We start from the raw sequence: 23,495 nt of genomic DNA, 5'->3' as shown, positions 1-23,495 counted from the left end.
TTCTTCAAGTTCCAGTAGACGGAATCAATCCCTACATATATATGTGCATTAATGAAGATTTCTAATTAGGTTCAGTTCGAAAATAAGAGTATTTAATTTCTTTACAGATTAAGTTATTAGATTGTGCTACCCAACAAATAATTTGTTCCTATATGTTTTGTCTACATTTCAGAAAAACAAGGGGCAATTTAAACAATGATTTGGTACCTGGAGAAGTATAGATCAAGACAAGACGGCTTCATATGTTGAATCCACTTCAAACACGGCCTTGGAGATCAATACTTTAGCCCCAGCCAGAAGCTAAATTTGTTCCTTTAAAGTATATAGGGGTATAGTTGTATTTTTCATAAATTTCATGGAGCCATGGGATACATACAATCAAAATTTTACGTCACAGGCTTGCTTGTAGTCTGAGCCAACGTACAGATTGAAAATCTTAACATTTATAAGGGTATAAAAGTCATTTTAAAGGAAAAATATAATTCACGAGATATTTTTTTAATTTAAAAACCTTTGTCTCGTTAGTTTAAAATTTTTTTAAAGTTTATTTGTTTGGCTTCCTATCATTACCCAATTTTAAAAGCATGTGTTAAAGGTGTGTAAAATTTGTAGGCCGAGTCCATTTCCCCCTAAACCTAATGATTTTTATGTACAAATCAGGCTGACAATATGAAATGAAAGGGCTTTATTATTATTATTATTATTTATTTTAGTATGGTTTACAAAATGCAAAATTCCATTAAGGCAATTATTTTGTTATTGGGCAGTTAAGGGAGATTAATTGTCATTAACTCATTATTCCCAAGACTTTGCTGCTAGGATTTTCTCCATGGCCGTCCCGCCATGTATGGGCTCTGATGTAACGTTTATTATCATTATTATTATTATTATTATTTTAATATAAAGTTTTGATACATTAAAAAATAAATAAAAAATAAAACATAACAAAATATATATATTTTTATAAGGTCAACCCAAAACTAATGCCAGCCAAACTGATGGATCCCCTCCTGGCAACTAGTACACATATTTGAGAATTGAGAGGTAGACCTATCAAATGGTTGAGAGTCAGCAGCTTAAAATTTCAAATAGACTACGCATGGGATTTGGATTTGGTGTAATTAATTGATTCTATCTTTCACGTAATACGGGTAGTTAATGTGAGAGAGTAATTAAGCTTCACTTTTGTTCGGGCATTATGATGATAGACCTATTGTTTTCGCATTTGAACAAAATTGAAGGGTTTTTTTTTTTTTTTGACTATTTGATGTCGTACATTAAAAGAGAAATTGCTACAAAATTTATTATATATTCAAGTATAGATATTTTCAGGATCTAAAAGAACATTAGCTTCAATTTTAAAAGGTAATTGAGTTAAAAATTTATATATATTAAAAAACAATTATTGTTAACACTTAATTTTTTTTAAAATTAATTAAATCTAAAATCTTAATATATTCTTCATTTGGCCCACTTTGATAAGAACTCTTAGTGTGAAACCCACCTACTTGGGCAAGTGCCCTGTCACATTAGTTGTTTGTATTCATGCAATACGGACAGCTAATTGCACTCGATTCCAGTCCCCTAATAAGAATGTGGAGAGAAGAACAAAAACATAGAAGGTTCCATTGTCTCGTAACAAGCCTAATAAATGGAAAATATAATAAACTGATTGAGTAACATAAACAACATGCTTTATTTCCAGCCTTATTTAGGAGAAAAATACTAGTTTTCCTCTTTTCCTATCCTTAATTGACAAAGAGTTGGTGATGCTTCTTTGCTTTATTATGCCTTTATGACAATAATAAGAATTTTGGAGTTCAATTCATGACATTGAAGTGGTTTAGACCACCAACCTAATCAATTTTGGAGTCATTCTACTATTAGGGTTGCCAGGATCATTCTGTTTAATACAATTATTTATGTTTATCATATTCAAAGCAACCCCACGTTCTCTCCAATGCCTCCATTTCCCCCCTTTCTATTTGACCCTTTCTAGCTTTTATTGGCCTTTTTGATACTAAACAATTACAGCTTATCCTTTCAATAATATTTCTCCACTGATCTGAAATCATTCTTTCTGCAATTCTTTTTCTTGTTTATGCTTTTGTTAAGAGTAACAAGCCAACAACAGGCTACTGTGGGGAGCATTATTCTAATGTGCTTGAACTTTTCCCACACCCCCCTGAGTTGTCCTATGCCCACCATAAACTTGTGCATATTTCTTATAAAGATTCACAATTTTTTGTCTGATGATGATTGGAAATTATGGGTTCAGATCATTTTACATCAAAGTCAACCCTTTGCTCAGGAAAAAAAAAAAAAAAAGAAAAAAGAAGTCAACCCTTTGCTTAGAAAAAGGAAAAAAAAAAAAAAAAAAAGAAGTCAACCCTTTGCTAGGTATAAATGCTTCATGGTTTCCATTTGCACCCCATAGGGCTTCTCCTAACATTTAAACACTAAGAAAAAAAAACCCTTTTTTCCAGTAAGCTTCCTGACAGAGTATATGGAGCATATGGGAGCCATTTCTGAGGGAGAACTGAGCTCTCTTAGTGTAATGTATGCTGCTGAGGAGGCTGGATTTATGTCTCAGCCACCTAACAACTCTGTAAAAGTTCCATCAACTTTTTGGCCTTGCCATGATTCAACCATGAACATGGCAGGGCTTGGTGAAGGCTCATACCATTCTTCAGATCTCTCCAATTCTAATCTTTACCCTTCTTTACATTTTAGAGTTGGTAGTTTGAGCCAACAAAGCTACTACATGAGTGACTCCATGTCCATGGATTTATGTATGGCAGATGTCAAAAACAGCAGCTCGTTTTTCGTTGAAGGAAACCAAGAAATGAGTGATGGGAATGCAGAAGAGTCTGCTGGATTTGGATACATGCCTGAAGCTGTTTTTGCTGACAAGGATTCAGTCCTTATAAAGGGATCTGAGATATCAGGATTCAATTCAATCTCGGAAGACAAATGCAACAACAACCGATCTAAGAAACCTAAGAAACGATCTCGGAGTTCAGAAGATGTGAGTATGATGATAAGCATGTGTTAGTGTCTTTCCAAGTGAAAGAAGTTATTTTCTATTGCTCATGAAATCTTAATTCATAATGCAGGTCCAAAAGAACATAAGAATGCAGCAATCAATGGTGAATCATAAGCTCGCTTCAACTAGCAACAACGAAGACGATTGTAATGCTGATCTTAATGGGCAAAGCTCAAGCAGTTGCTCTTCAGAGGATGACTCCATTAATGCTTCTCAGAAGCTGAATGGAAAAGCAAGAGCCGGGAGGGAATTAGCAACTGGTCCTCAGAGCCTTTATGCAAGGGTAAGTCCCTCCAAATGCTTGCAAACTGGCCCAAATTGCTAGTGAGTGACCATATATGAAATCTACCTGCCCAAACGAACTTTAGGCTGCTAACAATTCGAGCAAATAATTGCTGTGGATTCCAATCCGTCTAGGAATGAGGTTAATGGATCTTTCCTTTGTGTCTTGCAGAAAAGAAGGGAGAGAATAAACGAAAGGATGAGAATCCTGCAGACCCTTGTCCCTAATGGAACAAAGGTAAGCAGCATGCATGCTCTAGATGCAAAATATTGTTCTGAGTAGTCTGAGGTGTACCTGAAATCCTTATAATTGGTTATTTGGTAATGCAGGTTGATATTAGCACAATGCTTGAGGAAGCTGTCCATTATGTGAAGTTTTTACAGCTCCAGATCAAGGTATTAGCCAAAGGGGATCTCTCTTTGTACACATATTGAAAGATCAGCAACCCTTATAGTTATATATTTAACAATCTAATCTTTTGTTTTCTTGTTGCAGCTCTTAATCTCTGATGATCTATGGATGTATGCTCCCATCGCTTACAATGGATTGGACATTGGGCTTGATCTGAAAATTACCCCCTCTGGGAAAATTGTAGAAGATTGAAGGATCAGATGGCATTCCATAGAGTATAATACAATGTAGATGAAACAGCCATGGGAACTTCAAATGGGTTTATTTGCATAAGCAATTCTGTAAGTCCTATTATCAAGGTTCATGAGAGAAACTGTCATGTCTAATACCTCAAACCAGGCTGTTTCTTTTATTTTTCCTTCTTAATACGACAGAATTTATTTAAACAGAACTTCTATGAGCACAAATTTGAGCTCCAATAATCCTGGTTGGTGGTCCTGGCAAGGCTAATCAATTAAGAATCCAAGTCAAAAAGATGGCTCTAATTGCCAATCCAACCTCTAATATGACACAAAAAGAACATGCTTTTGCCAATTGTTGGCGACTTTACCCAAGATTTTGAGAGTGACTTTCTGCAAAGGTTGTTATCTTTCGGTAAGAATTACCATTTCCAAGGTGGTTCCATTTAAATTGGCACCGTTTGAGAAGAAAGTGATCCTAACTAATACTTTTTAGGTCAAGACGTGAGTGTACGAAAAATTAGACTTTCTAAAATCGATAGTGAACCGTATGTGCCCCAAAAATATAAGATTATATAGGTTAATCATAACACAACTCATTTCATGAAACGAGTCAAACCCTTCAATTATAACATACTAATTCCATGTTAGGTTCATGTTGTATTCACGAATCATGTCAAAACTTGTAAGTCCTAAATGTCGCGAGTTAAATTCAAGCTATGTCGAAGCATAAATATAAAACTGTATAGGTCAATCCTAACCCGCTAATTTTAAGTTAGGCTTATATCGAATTCGCATATCGTATCAAAAATTGTAACCCTAACCCCAAATAAACTTGATGGAGATATAAATAGACTTTGTAAACGGGCACCATTATCTGTCAAGGCAAAAAATTATTGCCATTACATGCAGATTAGGCTTTGGAGACGACTGCCTATATTGTAAACAAAACGATGAAATACGCCATCTCTGGCAGCCCAACCCCCTTCTAAACCTGCCAACAATTGAGATTGCTAATTAATGAAAACACCTTGAAAATTGGTTTAGTCTTTTGTAAACATTCAATGAAACCTAAATGAGTAAAAAAGTCGAGCTGAGAGAAAGGCAAAAAATTTAGAGAAGGTGATGTAATTATGTCACAAGGAACTAGGGTTACCAAATGCTGTAGCCTAATCCTCTAAGAAGTAGGTGAGTCGTCTCATTTCTTAACAATGTCCAAAAGCCAAAAAACCCAAAAACCAGCAGCTTTGAATAATGCTCATAGCTTCAAATACTTCTGGATGAAGCACTGTTGTCAAATTATCCAAGTGCATTTGAGAATAATTAATGACATTAATCATCTTATAATCCATCTGCACATAGACTTACTTGAGACATAAGTTTGCAGTGTTAAACACCCTTGATATATCTATAAATACGAAATATATGAGTAAAGTCGATGAACTATTTGCCTTCGGTAAAAGGCCAATCCTAATGAATCTGAAACTACAGGCTAAACCTAAAAACAGAGAATTATAAAGACAATGAAGTCAGCTCATCTTAAAGGTATAAATAAATTACATAATTGCTATTTAAATTAGGGGACAAGATTTTTCAGGATGGGAAACGGACTTTCTAGATGCTTTGCAATCTGCTTCCAACCCAGCTCTTGATGTTCAGCATGGTTGCACTGCTAACAAATATAACAGGACAATTTTTACTCTGCATTCTTTTATTATCTAGCATATTTTACAAGAATATAAGATCCAACTCCTCAAAATTCGTGACTGCATTAATAACCATGGGTGTAATGATGCGCTAGCACCTGAAATCCTCAAGAAAAATGAACAACGGAATTTCCTTTCTATGCATGTTCATCGACATGGTTTGGTATTTCAGCTTGACTGTCTAGAGGCATATACTGTGCCATTATAGCTCTGATTTCTGAATCCATGTATGACTGCAGAAACCACAATAAAAACATCAACATTCTGAATATGTCAACCAATAGAAATAATTGAATCATCATCATGATGTATAAAAGATTATAAGTACAATATTTTCGAGTTAAAATATTGAATATTTCAATTCAGAGTTTTTTTTAAGCATTAATATAAGTAGCAAACATTTATCCAGAGGCAACCAACAGAACCTATTTTTCTACAACGTTGCTTCCAAACAACTCCTACTATAATACTATGCATTTTACTGATCTCACGCATCATTGCAGTCAGGTAGAAACTAATGCTAACATCAAAAAGAACAGGCTCCTTAATCCAACATGGATGTATGAAGTCAGCAAACAGGAATATAATGCAACAAGCTTACCCGTAATCTATATTTGTACACAAGATATGCCCCACCAGCAGCCATAGCCAAGCCTATCAATATGACCCAAACAGCAGCCCAAGCAGATTTTGTTTGACTAGCACTCTTACCTGCAAAATAACCAAAAGAGAGGTATTTATACATGACAATAGTATGTACCATACTTCAGGTGTAATTGTAAATTTTTGAGTCGTAAAGGATGAGTAGCTGGACTTACTAATGCAGGTATCATGGTCCCTGATATACAAAAGATCTCCACTGCAACTGCAGTCGTAGCTCCCCCAGGTATTCTTGCAGCTACACTCAGGGCACTGACAAGCTTTCTTCTCTTTACATTCATCAATATCTGTATGAAAAGAAAGAACATTAGAAAACACATTTATATATATATATATATATTCATCAATATCTGTATGAAAAGAAAGAACATTAGAAAACACATTTATATATATATATATATATCTGTTTGACGACATGCTTGACTTGATGTTAGTTTTCTTCATCCCAAACAGTGTTCCAAAAACCAACAAGATTTGTGAGGTAGTCACCCAATGTTTAGGTGTAATCAGGCTTTCTTAACTCGCATTTTGGTGATCTCCTTCAACTCACTGCTTTAAAAAGTCGATGTTCTCACCCCGATTAGGGTACTGGCGCACAACTGATCAACTATTAGGTTATTCGGGCTTCCTTGGAAAACCAGTAATATTTCATTCACTCGTCAAGTAATATTTTGAAAAAATACACTTGAAATACCCTTATTTGAATCAACTGCACTGTCTTGATCCAATCAAGTAGTCCAACTACACCAGGATTCTAAATTGTAGAGTTTAACCCAACTAAAGAGACGTTCAAAATACTGGTTGTAAGTTTGACCACCCTCTCTTTCATAAAGTAATAAGTGATTGTACTAAAAAAATTAGTAAGTACAGGAAGCTACAGAAAGTAAAACAGTTTGCAATGAAAATTCTGGAGGTCTAGGAAATCAAAAATGAAGACATGGACAACACATAAGCCAGTCACACAAAGATATCCAAAAATACAGTTTTAGGTTACAGAGTACATTTCAACATCATTATAAGTACAATTATTCATCTCTCTCCAAATAATCCACATGAGGCAAAGAGGAGTTGCATTTCACACCAAGCTACTCTTATGCTCTGCCCAAATAGTCCTTTCCAACCAAAATATGCATCAATTACCTTCTTGGACATGATCCAATGAATCCCGAATAAAGAGAAGACAAAAGACCACAACTCATTAGCAACTCAGCAATGAAGCAGTAACTGATTAATTGGTTCCTTGTTGGGGTTACACATACAGCACCAGGTCACTAGAGTGATGTTCCTTTTTGGATAATCTAAAACAAAATACTCTTCCAAGGAAATTGCGTATCACCAAACGCTCTCAAAACCTCATACAAAGATCAGACATCAAGTATACCGTTTCAGTTAGGCTTCCAAAACAATCTATTAGACCCTTCACCCACTGGGTTATTAGAATATAGTAAGATTCCAAGAAAGGATCACCCTGTCTTCTGAGTATTCCAAATAATAATTAATGGGGGCATCCTTATCTACAACTGTTAGAAGAAAAAAAAATCCGGAAATAATTTTTTGAGCACCACCTCCCCAACCACGTGCCAAAATTGAACCCTCCCAACATCCCCTACCACAAATTTTACAAACCTAGAAAATCTCTTTCACATGTCCTAATATTTCCTCAATACAACCATGAGGTGTTGTCAGCAAATATATTACATCTATTGGATTTGATATTATCTATTTCTATTATGCAGAAATCTACTGTCCAATGAACACCCAAAAACCCATATTTCACCCAAATTACACACCTCCAAATGTGATTTCTTCCCTCCACAAAATAAAACAGCCATTTTCCCAACAAAACTTGGTTAAAGACGCTAATGTTGCTCATCCCCAATACCCTGTTCTCCAATTTTGAAGGGAGAACAAAACAAGTTTCCAACCCACCAAATGAATTTGAACTCCACGTCCATCCCACTCCATAAGAAATCCCGTTGTAAATTTTCCAATCTATTTTCCACTTGGGAAGAATTTTGGAAAGAGAAAGGAAAAAATTAGATAAACTGGATAAAGTACTCTTAATAAGAGTGAGTCTATCTCCCTTTGATAAGTACAATGTTTATTTACAGCCTGTCAAGCATCTCTCCATACTTTCTAGAACCGAGTTCCAAACCACATTTGCCTTGTAATAGGACCCTAGAGGCAAAATTGTTCATAGGTATGGACCCCACTTTACAACAAAGAACTCATTCCATGTTTTCAGATCGTCCTTTAAGCTTTCAACTTCCTTGCCAACACATAACTGGACATCATAACCCTTCTACCATCCTTGAACTCATTCCACAAGTCCCACTTCTTTTAGCCACATATTTTCAAACTTCAAATGAACTGTTGGGGTTTACCTTCAAAGTTCTTTGGTTCCAAGCACAAGTGAAGTTGTACCATAAATACGACTCCAATATATTTTAAACTCATGTATGGCTATACTGACTACAATAAAACATAAACCGTGTGTGTGTGTGTGTGTGTATCGAATCAAGTTACAGCCCCTCAAAGAAACAAGAAAAGTGGAAACTATGGTTCCAGTTATGACGTATTCTCCTGTACCACTCTGAAGTGGACAAGTAAGGCTATTAGATATTGAATTTCCATCTGATTATGACTTTAGTTTGTATCATGGGAGGAAATTACAGACAACTTCAACCAATATGTCTGTCTCTTACCTTCACAACTTTTGACACCATCACCCTTAAATCCTTGTGGACACTGGCATTTAACCTCTCCATTATCCTGTTCACACAAATTAAAAAAGAAAATAATAATAATAAAATGAGAATATGAACCACAAACAAGAAGGGGGCACCCATGGAGGGGTGTTGGGAAAGGCAACATCAAAAAACTTGCAAAACTTGCAGGTCACTAACCGAACAAGCAGAGAACGTGTGTCCATCTCGGGATGCATGCCAACAATCTCCATTATTTATCTTGCACCTCCCGGGCCCACTAGCTGAAAGCCGAAAAAATAGACACTTTTAACAAAGAAAAATCCGAATTGTAAGATTTTTGAAAACTAAAAGAACCTTCATACATTCTCTAGAATAGAAAATACAATAATAATAATAAAAATAAAAACTAAAACTAAAATGGAAACACATGAACTGCCTCTATGTAATGTGTGAAGCGCAAATAAAATTTTCTTCCAAGCCTCTAGCCTGAAGATGTATGGTCAAAAACCCTAACTTGTCACTTGCCACAGTTGAAGAACTACTTTGTTAAATGCTTGCTAGTTCAATATTATGATCCTATCTTATAATCCCACCATGATCCTACCAGACTGAGTTTTAGGACATATTCAGATCATTTGTTAAATTTGGGATCACACAATTCTCCCATCCTGTGATCCAGATCATTATTTTAACAACCATGGCCATACTAAAGAAATAGAACTTATTTGCACAATCTAGTCTGGAAACTTTCTGTAGCATATCTTTCCCCAAATGACTGAATTCTTATGACCAACTTTTAAGGTGAATACATACAAATATTGGTGTCAATGAATTATATGTGAAGCATGTGAGGAGCTCATATGGGGCTGAAACTCTAAGTTGGAGAATCAATTTTTTCCCGTAATTAGGGTAATACTAAGAATTTTGGCTTCCATTCGTTTTTCTAGATAGTTTTTTCTGTAAGCAATGAATCAAGATTATCAAATCAATGTTATAATGCAGTAAAACCTAATCAAAAAGCACTTCTAAATTGCAAATTATCAAAAGGTTCTCAGACAAATCAAGCTAACAGTTTATCAACCATGGCATTTTGGCCTAAACACCCTCCAAACAAAAGGAAAAATTAAGAGTTCAAAAAGAGCCAGAAACCAACAACTGGGAAATGAGAAGCTTTCCCAGATATGCCATATACAGAAGTTTGTAAAGGTAAACTCTGAAAGCTACTACTCTCCAACCATTGACCATCCACAAACGTTAACTGACTTAATCAGTAAATAAATTTCTGTTTGCTCGATTCATGTGTCTCCCTAGATGGGTAAAGCATCATATCCACTGATACACGATTAGGATTTACAACTAGGGCCTAGTACTGTGGCATCTTGCAATCAGGTAGTTCATTGATTTGTCAGTTTGGGTAACACTGCAGGTAGATAAAAAAAAAAGTAACGATTGGGCGTGAACAACACAAATTCCATAGCTTGCTAATTGAATAAGAAACACCCCAACTCCCAATTCTCACCCACCCCAACCCCCAACCCCTTTATCATGTGGCCCTTTCTTCAAACCTAGTATTTCTATCAAATCCTCACTCAACCCCAATATAAGCCCCAAGCGACGAGTACCAACCCCAACCTAACTTCCAAAAAATTAAAAAAATAATAATTGTACAGCCCCAATATTATCAATATCAATATTTGAAGGTAGTAACCTTTGTGTAAAAACTCACTTTTGTGGACTTGTGTATATAAATTTGATAAGAACTGACTGTTACTTTATGGAACACCAGCCAATTATTACTAGGACACCATTCATTCACTGATACATTACACAATAACACAATGAAATATATAGGTTTATTACAATAAGAACAAAAGTATTAAAGCGTTACAATCAATAACAACCAAATTTTCATTAAAAAGTTCAACTAAACTTGCAAAAGCATCATATATTATTGTGTCCACACTCCACATGTTTGATAAGTCACTAGATTACCCTCTTCCCCCCACCCAGCAGTGTTCGGAAGTAGCATTCCAGTTAATTTTTATGCAAAGAAAAGCTACAGCATATAATTTCACCTTCACAAGTGGTATAACCATCTCCTTTGAACTGCACACCATCCACCAAGGGGCATTCACACACCCTCCCACGAAATGTATCCTGAGCACATAAACACTACTGTCAATTGGAAGATAAACTTCAACCAAGAACACAAAAGTCGGAACTGAGAATCCAAGTAACTCAACTCAACTTCAACTCCAACCAGAAAGGGGGCAAAAAAGAAAACGGAACAGAAGAAATGAAACAGAACAGTTTGTCTCTTTTTTTTTTTCTTTCAGTTTTTTCGTAATATCAAGTAGACACCTGATTAGGCAGTAGATTTTGATTCGTACCTTGCAGGCTGTGAGATTGGCTGCTTTGTCTTGCCAGCAACCACCATTATTGTCCAAGCACTCATTTGTCTCCACATCTAGCACAATTTAGCCCAATCATAAAACTCAGGTCCAGAATAAACAAGTCAAGTCACCCAAGCAATCTACTTATTTTAAAATTAGCACCAAACAAACAAGAAAGACTTACCACTGCTCAAACAAACAGCTGGTTCAGTAGTTTCCTGAAAACCAGCACAGATGGCCTTCAGAACTGCACCTTTGTCCAACTTCCCTGCAGAAACGTATTTTAGAAGGGGAAAACATCCAGGTTGTTGACTATGAAATAGAAGCCCATAGACAAACCTCGATACTGTCGGTTATTGACAACAAGGGTTGGCAAGATGGTTACATCACCTCTCGTTCCTTTCCCAACCTAGAAAAAAGTATTCTTGTCAACCAGGCAAACATAACTGAACTAAGATCATCAATTTCAAAGGATTGCATAAGGTCACCGCAAATGCCAAAATGCAATTAAAAGATTTCAAAGAAGCACTTAAAGCTGTTAAACAAGAATGTATAGATAGGAAACAAATACCTGAGCATCTTGCTCTTCTTTTAGAACAGGATTTTCAGAGTCAGCATTTGCATCCCCCATACACTTCTCAACCTTTTTAATATCGACACCTGTGCAGAAATCACATGAACATTTTAAAAGTCATTCATCATTAAGTACCAGTATTCTTAAGATATGATGATTGATAAATACTTTACCAAGTGATTTGATAACAGCATCAGCACATTCCTTCTTGTATTTTTTCTCTTTCATAGGACATCTAATTTGAAAATCAGTTACGTAGTCCCACCACGCCCAAGGCTTTTTTGTCTCATTTGCCACTCTAAAAACACATAGCTGCCTTAAGTTCTCAAGAACAACGTCTTTCCCTTCATAACCTGTGCTGAAGTCCTGTTCAGGATCAGGAGCACAATACCTTCCATGATTAATGCACTGGGACTTGCACTGTTTGCTTAAGGTGAATGCCTGGGGACAGTACCAAGTTATATAATGGGGTGTGAATTGAGTGTAACCACCTTTCTCAAGTATCTGTGCAGCACCCTTGAAATCCTTCACAAACTCCATCAACATGTCACATTTAACCCCACATTCATCATTGCTGTTGGTCCACAATTCATATTCCACGCGATCATCTGGATGCGGAACAGCTTCTCTCCAGTCAAGATTCACATTGACCATGTCCCCAGCGCTGAATGCTTTCTTTAATGCTTCCCCAAAACGTTTTTCAATGAGTGCAGATGGTATTGTTATGTTTTCAATGTATTTTGCGGAGGAACCATCTTCTTCAGGAGAGTCCATGGTTATCAATGGTTCCTCAACGTCATCTGCAACAAGAACTGCAGAAGCCCCAGCATTCTGGGCATTCCAGACCTTCAAAGCGAAGAAGCAATCTGGAAAATAACATTAAAAAGAGTAATAATAGTTTTAATAAAAGTGTGTTTGAGGCCAACCAAACGCAAAACACTAGAAGTAAAGGTTTAGGACATCAATGAACAAGATATCAAACAACCAAAGGAAACAAATTTATAAAAAGGCTACATCCACAATTAACGAGACACTAATAACTTCAACCTCGAGAATCATAGTATAAAAACAATTATCATAATCAGTAAAGTGTTCCTTCATAAAGCAAAATAATCCAAATTCTTAAAAGGTACCTCACCAATGAACCAGGACAAACCAACTAAATCTCATAGCTGATTATGAAAAGTTACCTCTTAATCTGCCAAAACAAATTATACCTCATCGTACCAAAAATATTCTAGTTTAAATGACTTCTTTCCAGACTATGGTAGTTTCAAACTAATTTCTACAATTTTTTTGTCAGTGCACGTAATATTAGTTAACTCCTGGGTTTTTTTATTGCAAATTTATCCAATTTCAATAACCAACCTGCAATTACAGTTTTGATGGACTTATTCAGTATGGATTTAGACCTCACAGCACAACATAGCATGCTGAGACTCAGAGCATAAAACAAACAATTCCATGTGCTGGATCCATGATCAATTTAAAGAGCTAAAAGCAAGGATATCCAAATTAGCAAAAGGGCAGCCTCTCAACCAACTGAAACAAATTAATTGAAGCTGAAGGCTCATATATCAAGCAAAGTAACCATACTTATGAGAACTGTACCCGGTAGCAACCCAAAACAAATTTTTTATTTTTTTAAAGGGAAATTTATCCCAGATGTACCTACTCACTCGCCAAAACAAACTATTTGAACTTCAGAACACATAACTACAACTGGTATGAATAAAGGTAGCTCTCCGAATCAACCAAAATTCAAAAAAGAGCTCCAAAGCGCAAATTGATCCAAACTACCACAAGGGCACCTCCTAAATAAAACCACACCAAAGCAATTGAACCTCAAACCTAACAATAACAAGCAAATTAGTCGAAACTACGAAAAAATTTACCTCTCCAATCAACCAAAAAGAGCTAAAAAGGACAAATTGATCCAAATTACCAAAAAGGATACCTCCTCAATTAACCAAAAAATTTACCAAATTATTTCTATAACAGTAACAAGCATATTAACCAATACTATCAAAAGGGCCTCACTGCAACAAACCAAAAAGAGCTTAAAAACACACATTGATACAAATCACCAAAAGAGTACCATCCAATCACAAATTGAACCTCAAACCTCACAATAAGAACCAAATTACTCAAAACCGGAAAAAGGGTACCTCCACGATCGAGCACAACGAAGGTCGGGAGAGCTCCGGGCTTGGCCTTGAACGAAATCCCGAACTCATCGAAAACTTTACAACCCTTCTTGTTATCCTTGGGGTACACCACAACCCCAGCCATGCTGCCCCCATACTGAGGTATCCCAAAGTTCCCAATGGCACTGTCATGCGTGCCTTTGATGCTGTCCGGAGATGTCACCCTCAAGCTGTTCTTCTCCACCACAAATCTCGCGATTGATGAGGGTATCAAAGACACCACCAGAAACCCTAGGAGGAGTGTCGCTGCTGATCTCTGGAGCTTCATTTTTAGGGCCTATCAAGGAAAACGAAAAAATGGGTTCTGGTTTTTGGATCAGTCGGTTGAAAAAACAGAAGAAAGATTGTTCCTTTGAAACATAAAATCCCCGGGTTCTGAAATTTTTTTTTTCGAGGAAAACCCAAAAAAAAAAAAAAAAAGTCGAGCCTGCTTTTGTGTTTCTTTTGGGAAAATGGTTGCTTCTGTTGTCGTTGTTGATGCCCTGTTGATTGTGTTGGATCTGCGTGCGTGTGTGTAGGAAAGAACTTAGAAAAGGACGAAGGGATTTCTATCGGTGTTGGGAGAAAATTCCTCGAGCATCAACGTCTTCATTTCCCTAGTGTGATGCTCTATAATATTATTCTTTTTACCTTAATAAATTACTTAACAGAGATAACTGATACGGAAAAAAAAAAAAATTAGGATTATTAGTAAATAAAAATGGATAAGGCTAAATCTAGAGGATGGAGAGTTATCTATTGTTGTATTTTAGTTCCCTAATTTGACCACAAAGATATTGTTTTGTTTTTTTTTTTAATATTTTAGGAGAATAATCAATCAATAATGGCTGAAATAGAAAATTAATATATATATATATATATATATATATATATGTTTATTTATCTAACTTTCCACCGCCTAACAATATCTCAGTCAACAATCTTTTTCAACACGTTTTTTCTCTCTCTCTCTCTCTCTCTCTTTTCCTCTTAATAAAGACAAATTTACCTGCCTTTCTCAGTTGAGCCCTATGTTGATCAAAAACAAACAAATCATAATTTAATCTATTAAATTGATATTTATCTTTAAAATATGTAATTGTATTTTTAATAAAATTAACATATTATATGATTTTTTAAGAATATTTATTTAAAACTCACTGCTTTAAAAACATATATCAGTTTAAAGCCCGCTTTAAAAAAACAAATTTGTCCAGAAAAAAGAAAAAAAAAATGTATCTATTAATTGCATGACTCCTTCCCCTTAAGTGGTGAAGTGGGATAAACAATCTGTTATGGTAGAAGGAAGTAAAAAGATACATAAATGGCATTTTTATTGCTAAATATAGAATTTATACTTGGGATTGGGGAAAGGATGGACAGTTAATTTCTTGGTTTTATGGAGCTTAATTACTTGAATAATTCTAACTAAGAATCTGGAAACCCCTATAACTAGGACATAAAAAAAAGCTCCAAGGTCCACCAACTTCGGATAGATAAGCTGCCCAAAATAGATATGCCCCCTTTTTGTGGGTTGCCCTAATCTCAATCAAATTCAAATACCCTAACCGTAGGAGATTCTCATTTTAATAATAATAATAATGATACTGAATTTGGTATGATTGTTCATAAAAGTTAGGAGTAGTTGCATTCAATTTCAATAAATAGTTTGTTTTTCTGGGTTAATAATCATTCAATTCATCCAAAATTTAACATATTTCTATACACCAAATTGGTAAGTTCATAAAATTTCCATGTTTATAGCTTCATTCTTTTGTTGTGAAATCCACACAGTTTTTAAATCAGGAAAATTACACATTACCCCTTCAAAGTTTTGAGCGATTTGCAATTCGACTTCCAAAGTTTCAATTTTAGCCATCTACCCCCCAAAGTTTCAATTTTTTGCAATTCGACAAATATTATCCTAAAATTCTCATATTGCCTCTAATTTTTATTTTTTATAAAAATAAAAAAAAATAAAAAAAGAACAAATTTGGGGGTGCAAAAATAGCCAAATGACCAAGCCACCCCGAATTTTTTTTTTTTTTTTATATAAAAAAAATTAGGGGCAATATGGAAAGTTTTGGATACAATTGGTCAAATTGCAAAAATTTGAAACTTTGGGAGGGGTGTATTGCCAAAATTAAAACTTTGAAGGTCAAATTGTAAATCGCCCCAAACTTTGGGGTGGTAAAATATAATTTTCCCTTTTAAATCAAAATACCTCTTGCAAACTGCTCTTATTAGGTACACTATTTGTATAAAAAAGTTTAGTTATGTTATTATTCATAATTATTTATCATACCGGTGGACGTAACGTGTATTTAGTAGGGTTTTTTTTTTTTTAGGTGGCTGACATGAAAAGTCATTTAAAATACGTCACACCAATTGATATAAAATTAATATAATAAATAAATATGAAAAAATAGCATTACTCATAAGACTAGCTAGTCTATAGCCAAGTGGGCCAAGTGTACCATACAAAGATGAGCAACAAATGCTGTCTTGCAAAGTGAAGATTTTGTCTAAATCTTATAAATATATATGATATGGACAGTTGAAAAGCCTAGCACTGCTATCGATTTTGGATTTTTTATTTTATTTTAATTTTAAATTTTAAAGTCATTGTTGTCCCCATGAGAGTTCAATGAAATTTTTTATCATATCCCATGTTTGCATGTGTTAGTCAAACTAGCCATTGCTAATAAAAAAAAAAATTAATTTGAAGAAATACAATAGAAAAAGGGCTACAATTAATGCTATTTTAACCTTAGATTTTTCTCAACAGTTCCTTTTGTTTTGTTTTGTTTTTTTTTTTTTTTTTACATGTCTGCACAAGACGGAAGAGGGGGATTCGAACTAGTGACATTCGCTTCATTAAGTGTAGTTACAGTCGATTGAGCTACCTCTTGAAGACCCAAAATTCAATACCCTCTACAGTTGTACTAGCTTGGATACCATTTAGATCTTTGAATTAACGTTAAATTGATTAAAAAAATCGCCATCAACTTTGTTGAGTAATGGATGGATCAGAATCCATAAAGACCCTTCAAGCCCAAGTTAGCCAGCTAGGTGCACAAGCTAAGCATGGCCCATTATGCCAATAGCCCAGTTGGATACTTGAAGTCACCACGTTCTGGGAGCACGTGGTGACTAGGGGTTCGATAAATGATTTTGTTTCGGTTTTGGTTCGATACTCTAACAAAAATTGATTGACGAGAAAAAAAAGTAAGAAATTTTTTTTTTTTTGAAAAGTGAAAAAGTAAGAATATTTGATATGGAAAAATGAAAATTTTTTGTTTTGTATTGATTTTTTAATTGGAATAGTAATAAAAGTTATTGATGTGATGTAAAAAATAAGAGAATGTTAGAAAAATGAAAAAGTGAGATTTTTGTGCCTTTTGCCTTTGCCTTTACCAAACCGTTTACTAAACGGTGCCTAGGCACGTCATCACCACCCTTCAACCGCTTTCCATGATAACCATGATCAAAGGCAGTTACAGCAGACTCCTCCGGAACGTGGGTGTCGAGAAAACAGGGATGGTGATTAATACCAAGCCCTATAAAAGGGAAACTCCTACCAGGTAACAGGGGTTGAATTCATAGCTATTCTTGACCATTTTTCATATAATTATCTACTGACTTAAGCATTTGAGCTATCTTTCACCTGTACACCCAACAAGCTCTTATCTTACGGTTTGCTTTTGTTGCAAGTTATACCTAATCTCAAACCACGTGAATCACCCATTTCAAAAAATGTACCAATAAACTTATTTCTGTCATCCTTTACCCCGAAGAAGAAGAAAGCAACAAGGAGAAAATTAGGAACGATAGCGCATATACATTACACATTTCCATTTTGAAATACAAAAATGATTCTTACAAAATTTGGTGACCTGGGTTTTGGTTACTTGTATTAAATAAGCATTTATTTCAAAAGCTTAAGCTAAGGTTTGAACTCAAGAACTCTAGCTCTATACCATGTTAGAGCATTTACAATGGACTCCTCAAATAAAAGATAAATTTTAGGAGAAAATTTCATTTTATCAAATTTAGAGAGCCACTTTTAAAATGAGTCAAACATCAAACTCTCTATAATTTTCACTACTTTAGTTAAATATTATTATTTAATTAGTTTTAAACCAATCTAGAGAGAAGAGTGTAAAAAATAAGCTTAAAAAATTATATAACTTTAGCTTATTTTTATTTTATAAAAAAATAAGCTTATTACACTTTAAGTCAGTGATCACACCCCTCTCTCAACTCTTGACCTTGCTCTTCTCCAGTGGAGTTTCCCCATCGATTGCAGACAGGAAGAAGGGAAGAGCTTTGCCTCCTCACGAGTGTCCAAGCTACCTCCCCCCTACGGAGCTTTTCTGCTCATTGAATTCGCTGCACTAAACAGAAGATGAAAACTCTCAAAGAAAAAAGCTGAGAAGAAAACTAATGATCAGTGGAAGAGAGAAATAACTTCCCATTTTCCAGAAAGAATCATCACAAATTACATGCGGTGATCTTGTTATGTACAAAGAACGAAAAAGAGAAAATTATCTATATTTCTTTGCAGTGAATGGCATTTTGCATGAAATCTGCATGTGTTTTCCAGGAAGAAGGGTATTTCATTGCTGGGGTAAATCTTCAACCTTCAGCTTTTGCATTCATATTTTCGAAAGCCATAGCAGTTCTCTCAACATGCTTCATGAGGACAGCATATATTTTGTTCCTCACCCTCCCATAAACTTCTAAGTCAAAGTTCCCCAGTGTGGAACTGTCTTCAGATCCAATTTTGAGAGATTTAGCTTTTTTGTTAACCATCACATCCAACCAGTCACTCACTCTCTTAATCTGACACATCATCTCAGCTTCCTCACTGTCTGATTCCATGGAAATGGTTTTGCTCTTTACTTCATCTAAGTAATTCTCAACGAAACCTAAAAACCATCTTCTACATTCATCATGGAGGGAATTTGTCAAGTCCACAGCTGCATGCAAAGCATGTCCCTTAATCCAATGTGGTGGGCTCTCCTTCTCAGCTGCCAATCCAACACAGATTTCACCATTATTCCTCTGTTTCCTGTCTATACATGTGCCCTTTGGTTTACTGCCATGAATTCTACTTGATTCTTTCACTATGCTGGTAGTCCCATTAGGGATATTAAGGACAGGGAATAGGGCGAGGTCGGCTGCCAAAGCCGCTTTAATCCATGTAGCTGCATTTTTCTTTCTGTCCAAAGCAAGGTTCATGCAGTCTCTGATGGAACCAGGGCCGTTTGGTTCACTGTCATTTGCTCCTGGTGGACTGATGTTTGTTAATGACTGAACAATGTGTTGAGTGTGCACCAAGTCATCTTGAAGGCTGAAAAAGTTGCCAACTGATGGCTGCTGATCATCTCCCTTGGCTTCCAGAAGCTCTGAGTATGTACTGGAAAGACAAACAAAAGTTAGTCACACCTGTAATTTTTGTGTCTGTTAGTATGTAGAAGGGCATGGACATGGAAAGTCAATGTAGAGAATGACAAGTTAAAAAATAAAATAGACAAATGAAAAACAACCATTTCAATGTGGTCTCTTCCAAGTTACATTGCTCATTGCAAAAATGTCACACAACTACTCAGAAGCAGGCCCTTGATATCAGAAAAAGAACATTTTTCTACTATCTGAGTCATATATAGTACCATATTTCTATTGACTCACATAGCTACACATCTTCTTTCACCACTTCAACCCACCTCATTTCTAGTCTCTCTCATGCTTGCAGCACTTCTATTCTTCCAACATTGATTGCTATTGTTTCCCCACCTTCACAGTTACTGTCTTTGGCTTCATCCTCCTCTCAACCAACTTGTTTCCATTAAATTAGAAACCTATGTATCTTTTTTCACATTGTTAAAGTAATGGTTAAGTGATTAAATTTATCTCTTCCTACCAGTTTAAGCTTTTAGAATATATTTTTTCTCATTCTTATCTCAGTAGTTATGTTTAATTTTTTACATGGTATCAAAGCTAAAAGTCATGAGATCGAACCTTGACTCTGTCAAATCACTCCTCATTTAAATTAAATATTTTACGTGTTGAACCTCACCTATTAAAAAGGGAGTTTGAGCCCAAATGTGAGGATGAGTGTTAAAATAATGGTTAAGTGATTAAATTTACCTCTTCTTATTAACTTAAACTTTTGGTATAACTGGTAATTTAATACACATCTTAAGCTTACCTCCTCTCTAGTCTACCTCTCATTCTTACAGAACTTACAACATGATCCATATTTTTTTGGTCACCCCTTAAGGCACTTGACAGGTCTCCCCCTTAAAAGGAGGAAAATTTGAATTCAACCTAAATTGTGTGGCCAACTCACTATCTACTAAAAAACGTTTATACAGTATGTTACCATCTCCTCTAATTTCAGGGCAGCATCTCCAAGCTTGCAAATGTCCTCAGCACCATTCAGACCATATATTGTGAAGAAGCTCTGACCCAGAGCCTGAAACATGGTATAGACAACAGAAATATGCCCCAAAATGTGATAAAGGTCATCATGGCGGCATACCTGACAAGAATAGAAATGTTTAAAGTTCACTTGAACTTTGAACATCAAAACCATGGAACTAACAGAAACCATTCAAGCACAATGAGTTAGAACTACAAATTTTTGTACTAAAACTAAAGTCATAAACTTGGTTATAGATCATTTCTATGTGATAGGGATACTGGAATTAATTGTGATTCCTTTCCATCAAAATTGTCATTCTATGTTAAAACACATTGAGCAAACAATGGCAAATAAAATCTTCAAAAAAACTTATGAACTTAATTGACAAGATTTATCTGCAGAACTTTCACAAGCTGAAATTTTTGGCACCTCAGGCATTTGAGCAATCTTTCAGCAGCAGCAGCCTCTTCCAATGCCTCCACAGCAGCAAGCAGAGCCACATCTCTGTGCCTTAACACCTCCTGCAGAATGCGGAAGGAGTTTGTTTGCCTGATTTCTTTTTTTTTTTGACATATAAAGGGCTAGAATACTTCTCATAAAAATGAATTAAAGAACTGTACCTTGGCAAGATTCACTAAGCTTGAGGAAAGGGAGTTCCATAAAATTGTAGTTTCTGTCAATTTTTCATCCTTAACCAAACTGAACACTCCTGCAGGATCTAAGGACTCCTCATAGCATTTTGCCGACGTAAGGATCCTACAATTGTTGGAACTTTTGACGGATTTAATATCTATACCAATATCTTTTCTTTCCGATTTAGAGCTTGAAATGTCATCTGAGCTATCATCCCCAGAAGGAGAAATAGGAGGAAACTGTCAATGCATAAAGTGTGAGAAGGCTTATAATTTTAATTAGATAACAAATCTGCAACATCAGAACTTAATGAAACAAGCCAAAAAATTTCCAGCTTGACTCATACAAATGAATTGGGCAGAGCCAAAAGCCATCTTTTTATTATCTATATCAATGAATTCAAGAGAAAGGTGTATGGATGCATATAAATCACAAAAAAAAAGACTTTTTATGACAGCTTTTTACTTTTTAGCAAATAACTCAATACATAAAACACTCAAAACTACTTTTACTTTTATTTAATATCACAACCAAAAAGCAAAAAGCATCATCTAAAAAGTTTTACCAAACAAACCCTTAGTTGTTTTAAGCTCGCAGATCAATCAGCAAAAAACACTTAACATCCGACTTTGACTTCATCAAATGACGCACTTCTCTGCAACTTAGGTCAAGTAAAGTTTAAAAATTTATATATGTCACTCAACTAATCATCTTGTCAATTTTTGGCTTGTAGGAACAAAAATCAAATGGCTGAGTTGACTTGTGCAAAATTTAGACGAACTTTTTACTAATAATTCTTCCGCACCCAAATTTTAGTTAAAAGAAGAGACATTGAGGCACTCACTTGAGCACTTTGAGTGCGACCAATTGGTTTCACCCATTGCTTGATAATCCGGGATTCTGGAATGTCTACCCCATTCCAGCTTCTTCTCTTGACGGCTGACATAGAAGAGGGAGAAGATATTGTGCTCTCAGAATCACTATCTTTGTCAACAAAACCATTTTTTTTAGACACCTTCTTTACATGAGAAGGACTCCTCTCAATATCACGATTTCTAGACCTGGAGACTCTTCTATATTTCTCCTCATTTTCACGGACTCTTGAAGTACTTAAAGAACGAAACTTTCCCCGCATCTTCTTCACCAAATTATCCATGGGAATAAGATCTTTAGGATTTCCAACGCACTCAAACCGACCCCGAATGGGTTTTATACCTTTAAGCATGGGAACCGGATATGCCACCTCCAATTTTTCCACATATATTAACTGCCCAAGTCGCAATTTGTTGCAAAGAACCATGTCATCTTGTTCTTGAGGCAAAGACACGTACAGAGCATGTGAAGAATCCGAAACCTTCAAGTAAAAACCCTGGTTAGGCCAAAGATCACCCTCTGCCAGCACAGGAATTATGCTTCTGATTTGCAACAAAACAGGTTTACAATCCTCTGACACCTTTTCATCCACACCCATTTCTCCAAGAAGCTTCATGAGAACCCCAGAACCCAAATTTGCCATCTCTTTGCATGCACTGACAAGAAAGAATAGAAAGAAAGTAAAAAAAAAAGAAGAAAGGAACTTTAAAAGATTTTCTTCAAGCGAATATATGGTGGGATTGTGAAAAAAGTTGATTTCTTTGAGTCATTTGAAAGAAATCTGAAATGGCCTGAGATTGAACGCGTAAAAATGTGAAATGGGTAAACGAAAATTGGTTGTAATTTTGCTGGATTTAAGAAGGAAGGTGGTCTAACGCTGTGAAACAGCGAAGATTATATAATTTGCTCTTGTTATCAGGTTATAGGATTTGTTGCTTAAAAATTGAACAGCTCCGATTTGTTCTCAGGATTGACACTGCTGGTGGTATAGGTGTAAAGTCAAGGTCTTTGAAATTCTACAAAATCGCCATAGAAGATGGGATATGGAAGAGGTAGTTAAAACCGTTGTCAGGATTGGCCTGGCAACGCGTTGTGGCAACGCGCCGGGTTTGGGTTCGGGTTCGGGTTCGGGTTGACTCAGATTGGGCTGTAGTTGGGTCTTACCACAAGGAGTCGGTGTCTTAGAGCAAAGGACACATTTGTCCCCGTTTTATAAGGAAAATGAACTGGAAATGATCTCATTCTCTATAATTAAGCCATGTACTCATCTATAATAATGAGATCGCTGCGATACTTCTCTTCGGCCACTCTAATCCAATTATTATTAGTACTCTTTCTATTGTCGTGGTTTTCAAGTTTATTTATCGCTCCTCATCTAAACTACTCCAAAAAAATTGAGATTTTAGACTGCCT

General features: G+C 35.6%; 3 protein-coding genes across 3 annotated transcripts; 1 reads left to right on the top strand and 2 right to left on the bottom strand.

Moving 5' to 3' along the window:
• The first annotated feature begins 2,506 nt into the window (after positions 1 to 2,506).
• On the top strand, positions 2,507 to 3,932 carry LOC132177268 (transcription factor RSL2-like). The gene is made up of 5 exons (XM_059589519.1): positions 2,507 to 3,028; positions 3,117 to 3,329; positions 3,501 to 3,566; positions 3,659 to 3,724; positions 3,825 to 3,932. The coding sequence occupies exons 1-5, from the start codon at positions 2,507 to 2,509 to the stop codon at positions 3,930 to 3,932; spliced, it is 975 nt and encodes a 324-aa protein (XP_059445502.1).
• Positions 3,933 to 5,412: 1,480 nt separating this feature from the next.
• On the bottom strand, positions 5,413 to 14,782 carry LOC132177278 (vacuolar-sorting receptor 1-like). Its single transcript, XM_059589535.1, has 12 exons — positions 14,129 to 14,782; positions 12,134 to 12,826; positions 11,958 to 12,046; positions 11,726 to 11,795; positions 11,571 to 11,654; positions 11,384 to 11,460; positions 11,069 to 11,150; positions 9,192 to 9,274; positions 8,991 to 9,057; positions 6,444 to 6,572; positions 6,227 to 6,336; positions 5,413 to 5,858 (listed from the first exon to the last, which is right to left on the bottom strand). Exons 1-12 carry the CDS (start codon positions 14,433 to 14,435, stop codon positions 5,763 to 5,765), a joined length of 1,887 nt encoding a protein of 628 aa, XP_059445518.1. The 5' UTR covers positions 14,436 to 14,782; the 3' UTR covers positions 5,413 to 5,762.
• A 6,387-nt stretch (positions 14,783 to 21,169) lies between these two features.
• On the bottom strand, positions 21,170 to 22,725 carry LOC132177267 (uncharacterized). The gene is made up of 2 exons (XM_059589518.1): positions 22,054 to 22,725; positions 21,170 to 21,448 (listed from the first exon to the last, which is right to left on the bottom strand). The coding sequence occupies exons 1-2, from the start codon at positions 22,723 to 22,725 to the stop codon at positions 21,170 to 21,172; spliced, it is 951 nt and encodes a 316-aa protein (XP_059445501.1).
• Positions 22,726 to 23,495: the final 770 nt, after the last annotated feature.

This window comes from Corylus avellana, chromosome ca4 (assembly GCF_901000735.1).
Source record: "Corylus avellana chromosome ca4, CavTom2PMs-1.0".
Classification (NCBI taxonomy): domain Eukaryota; kingdom Viridiplantae; phylum Streptophyta; class Magnoliopsida; order Fagales; family Betulaceae; genus Corylus; species Corylus avellana.
This window is presented reverse-complemented; position numbering and strand designations above follow the sequence as displayed.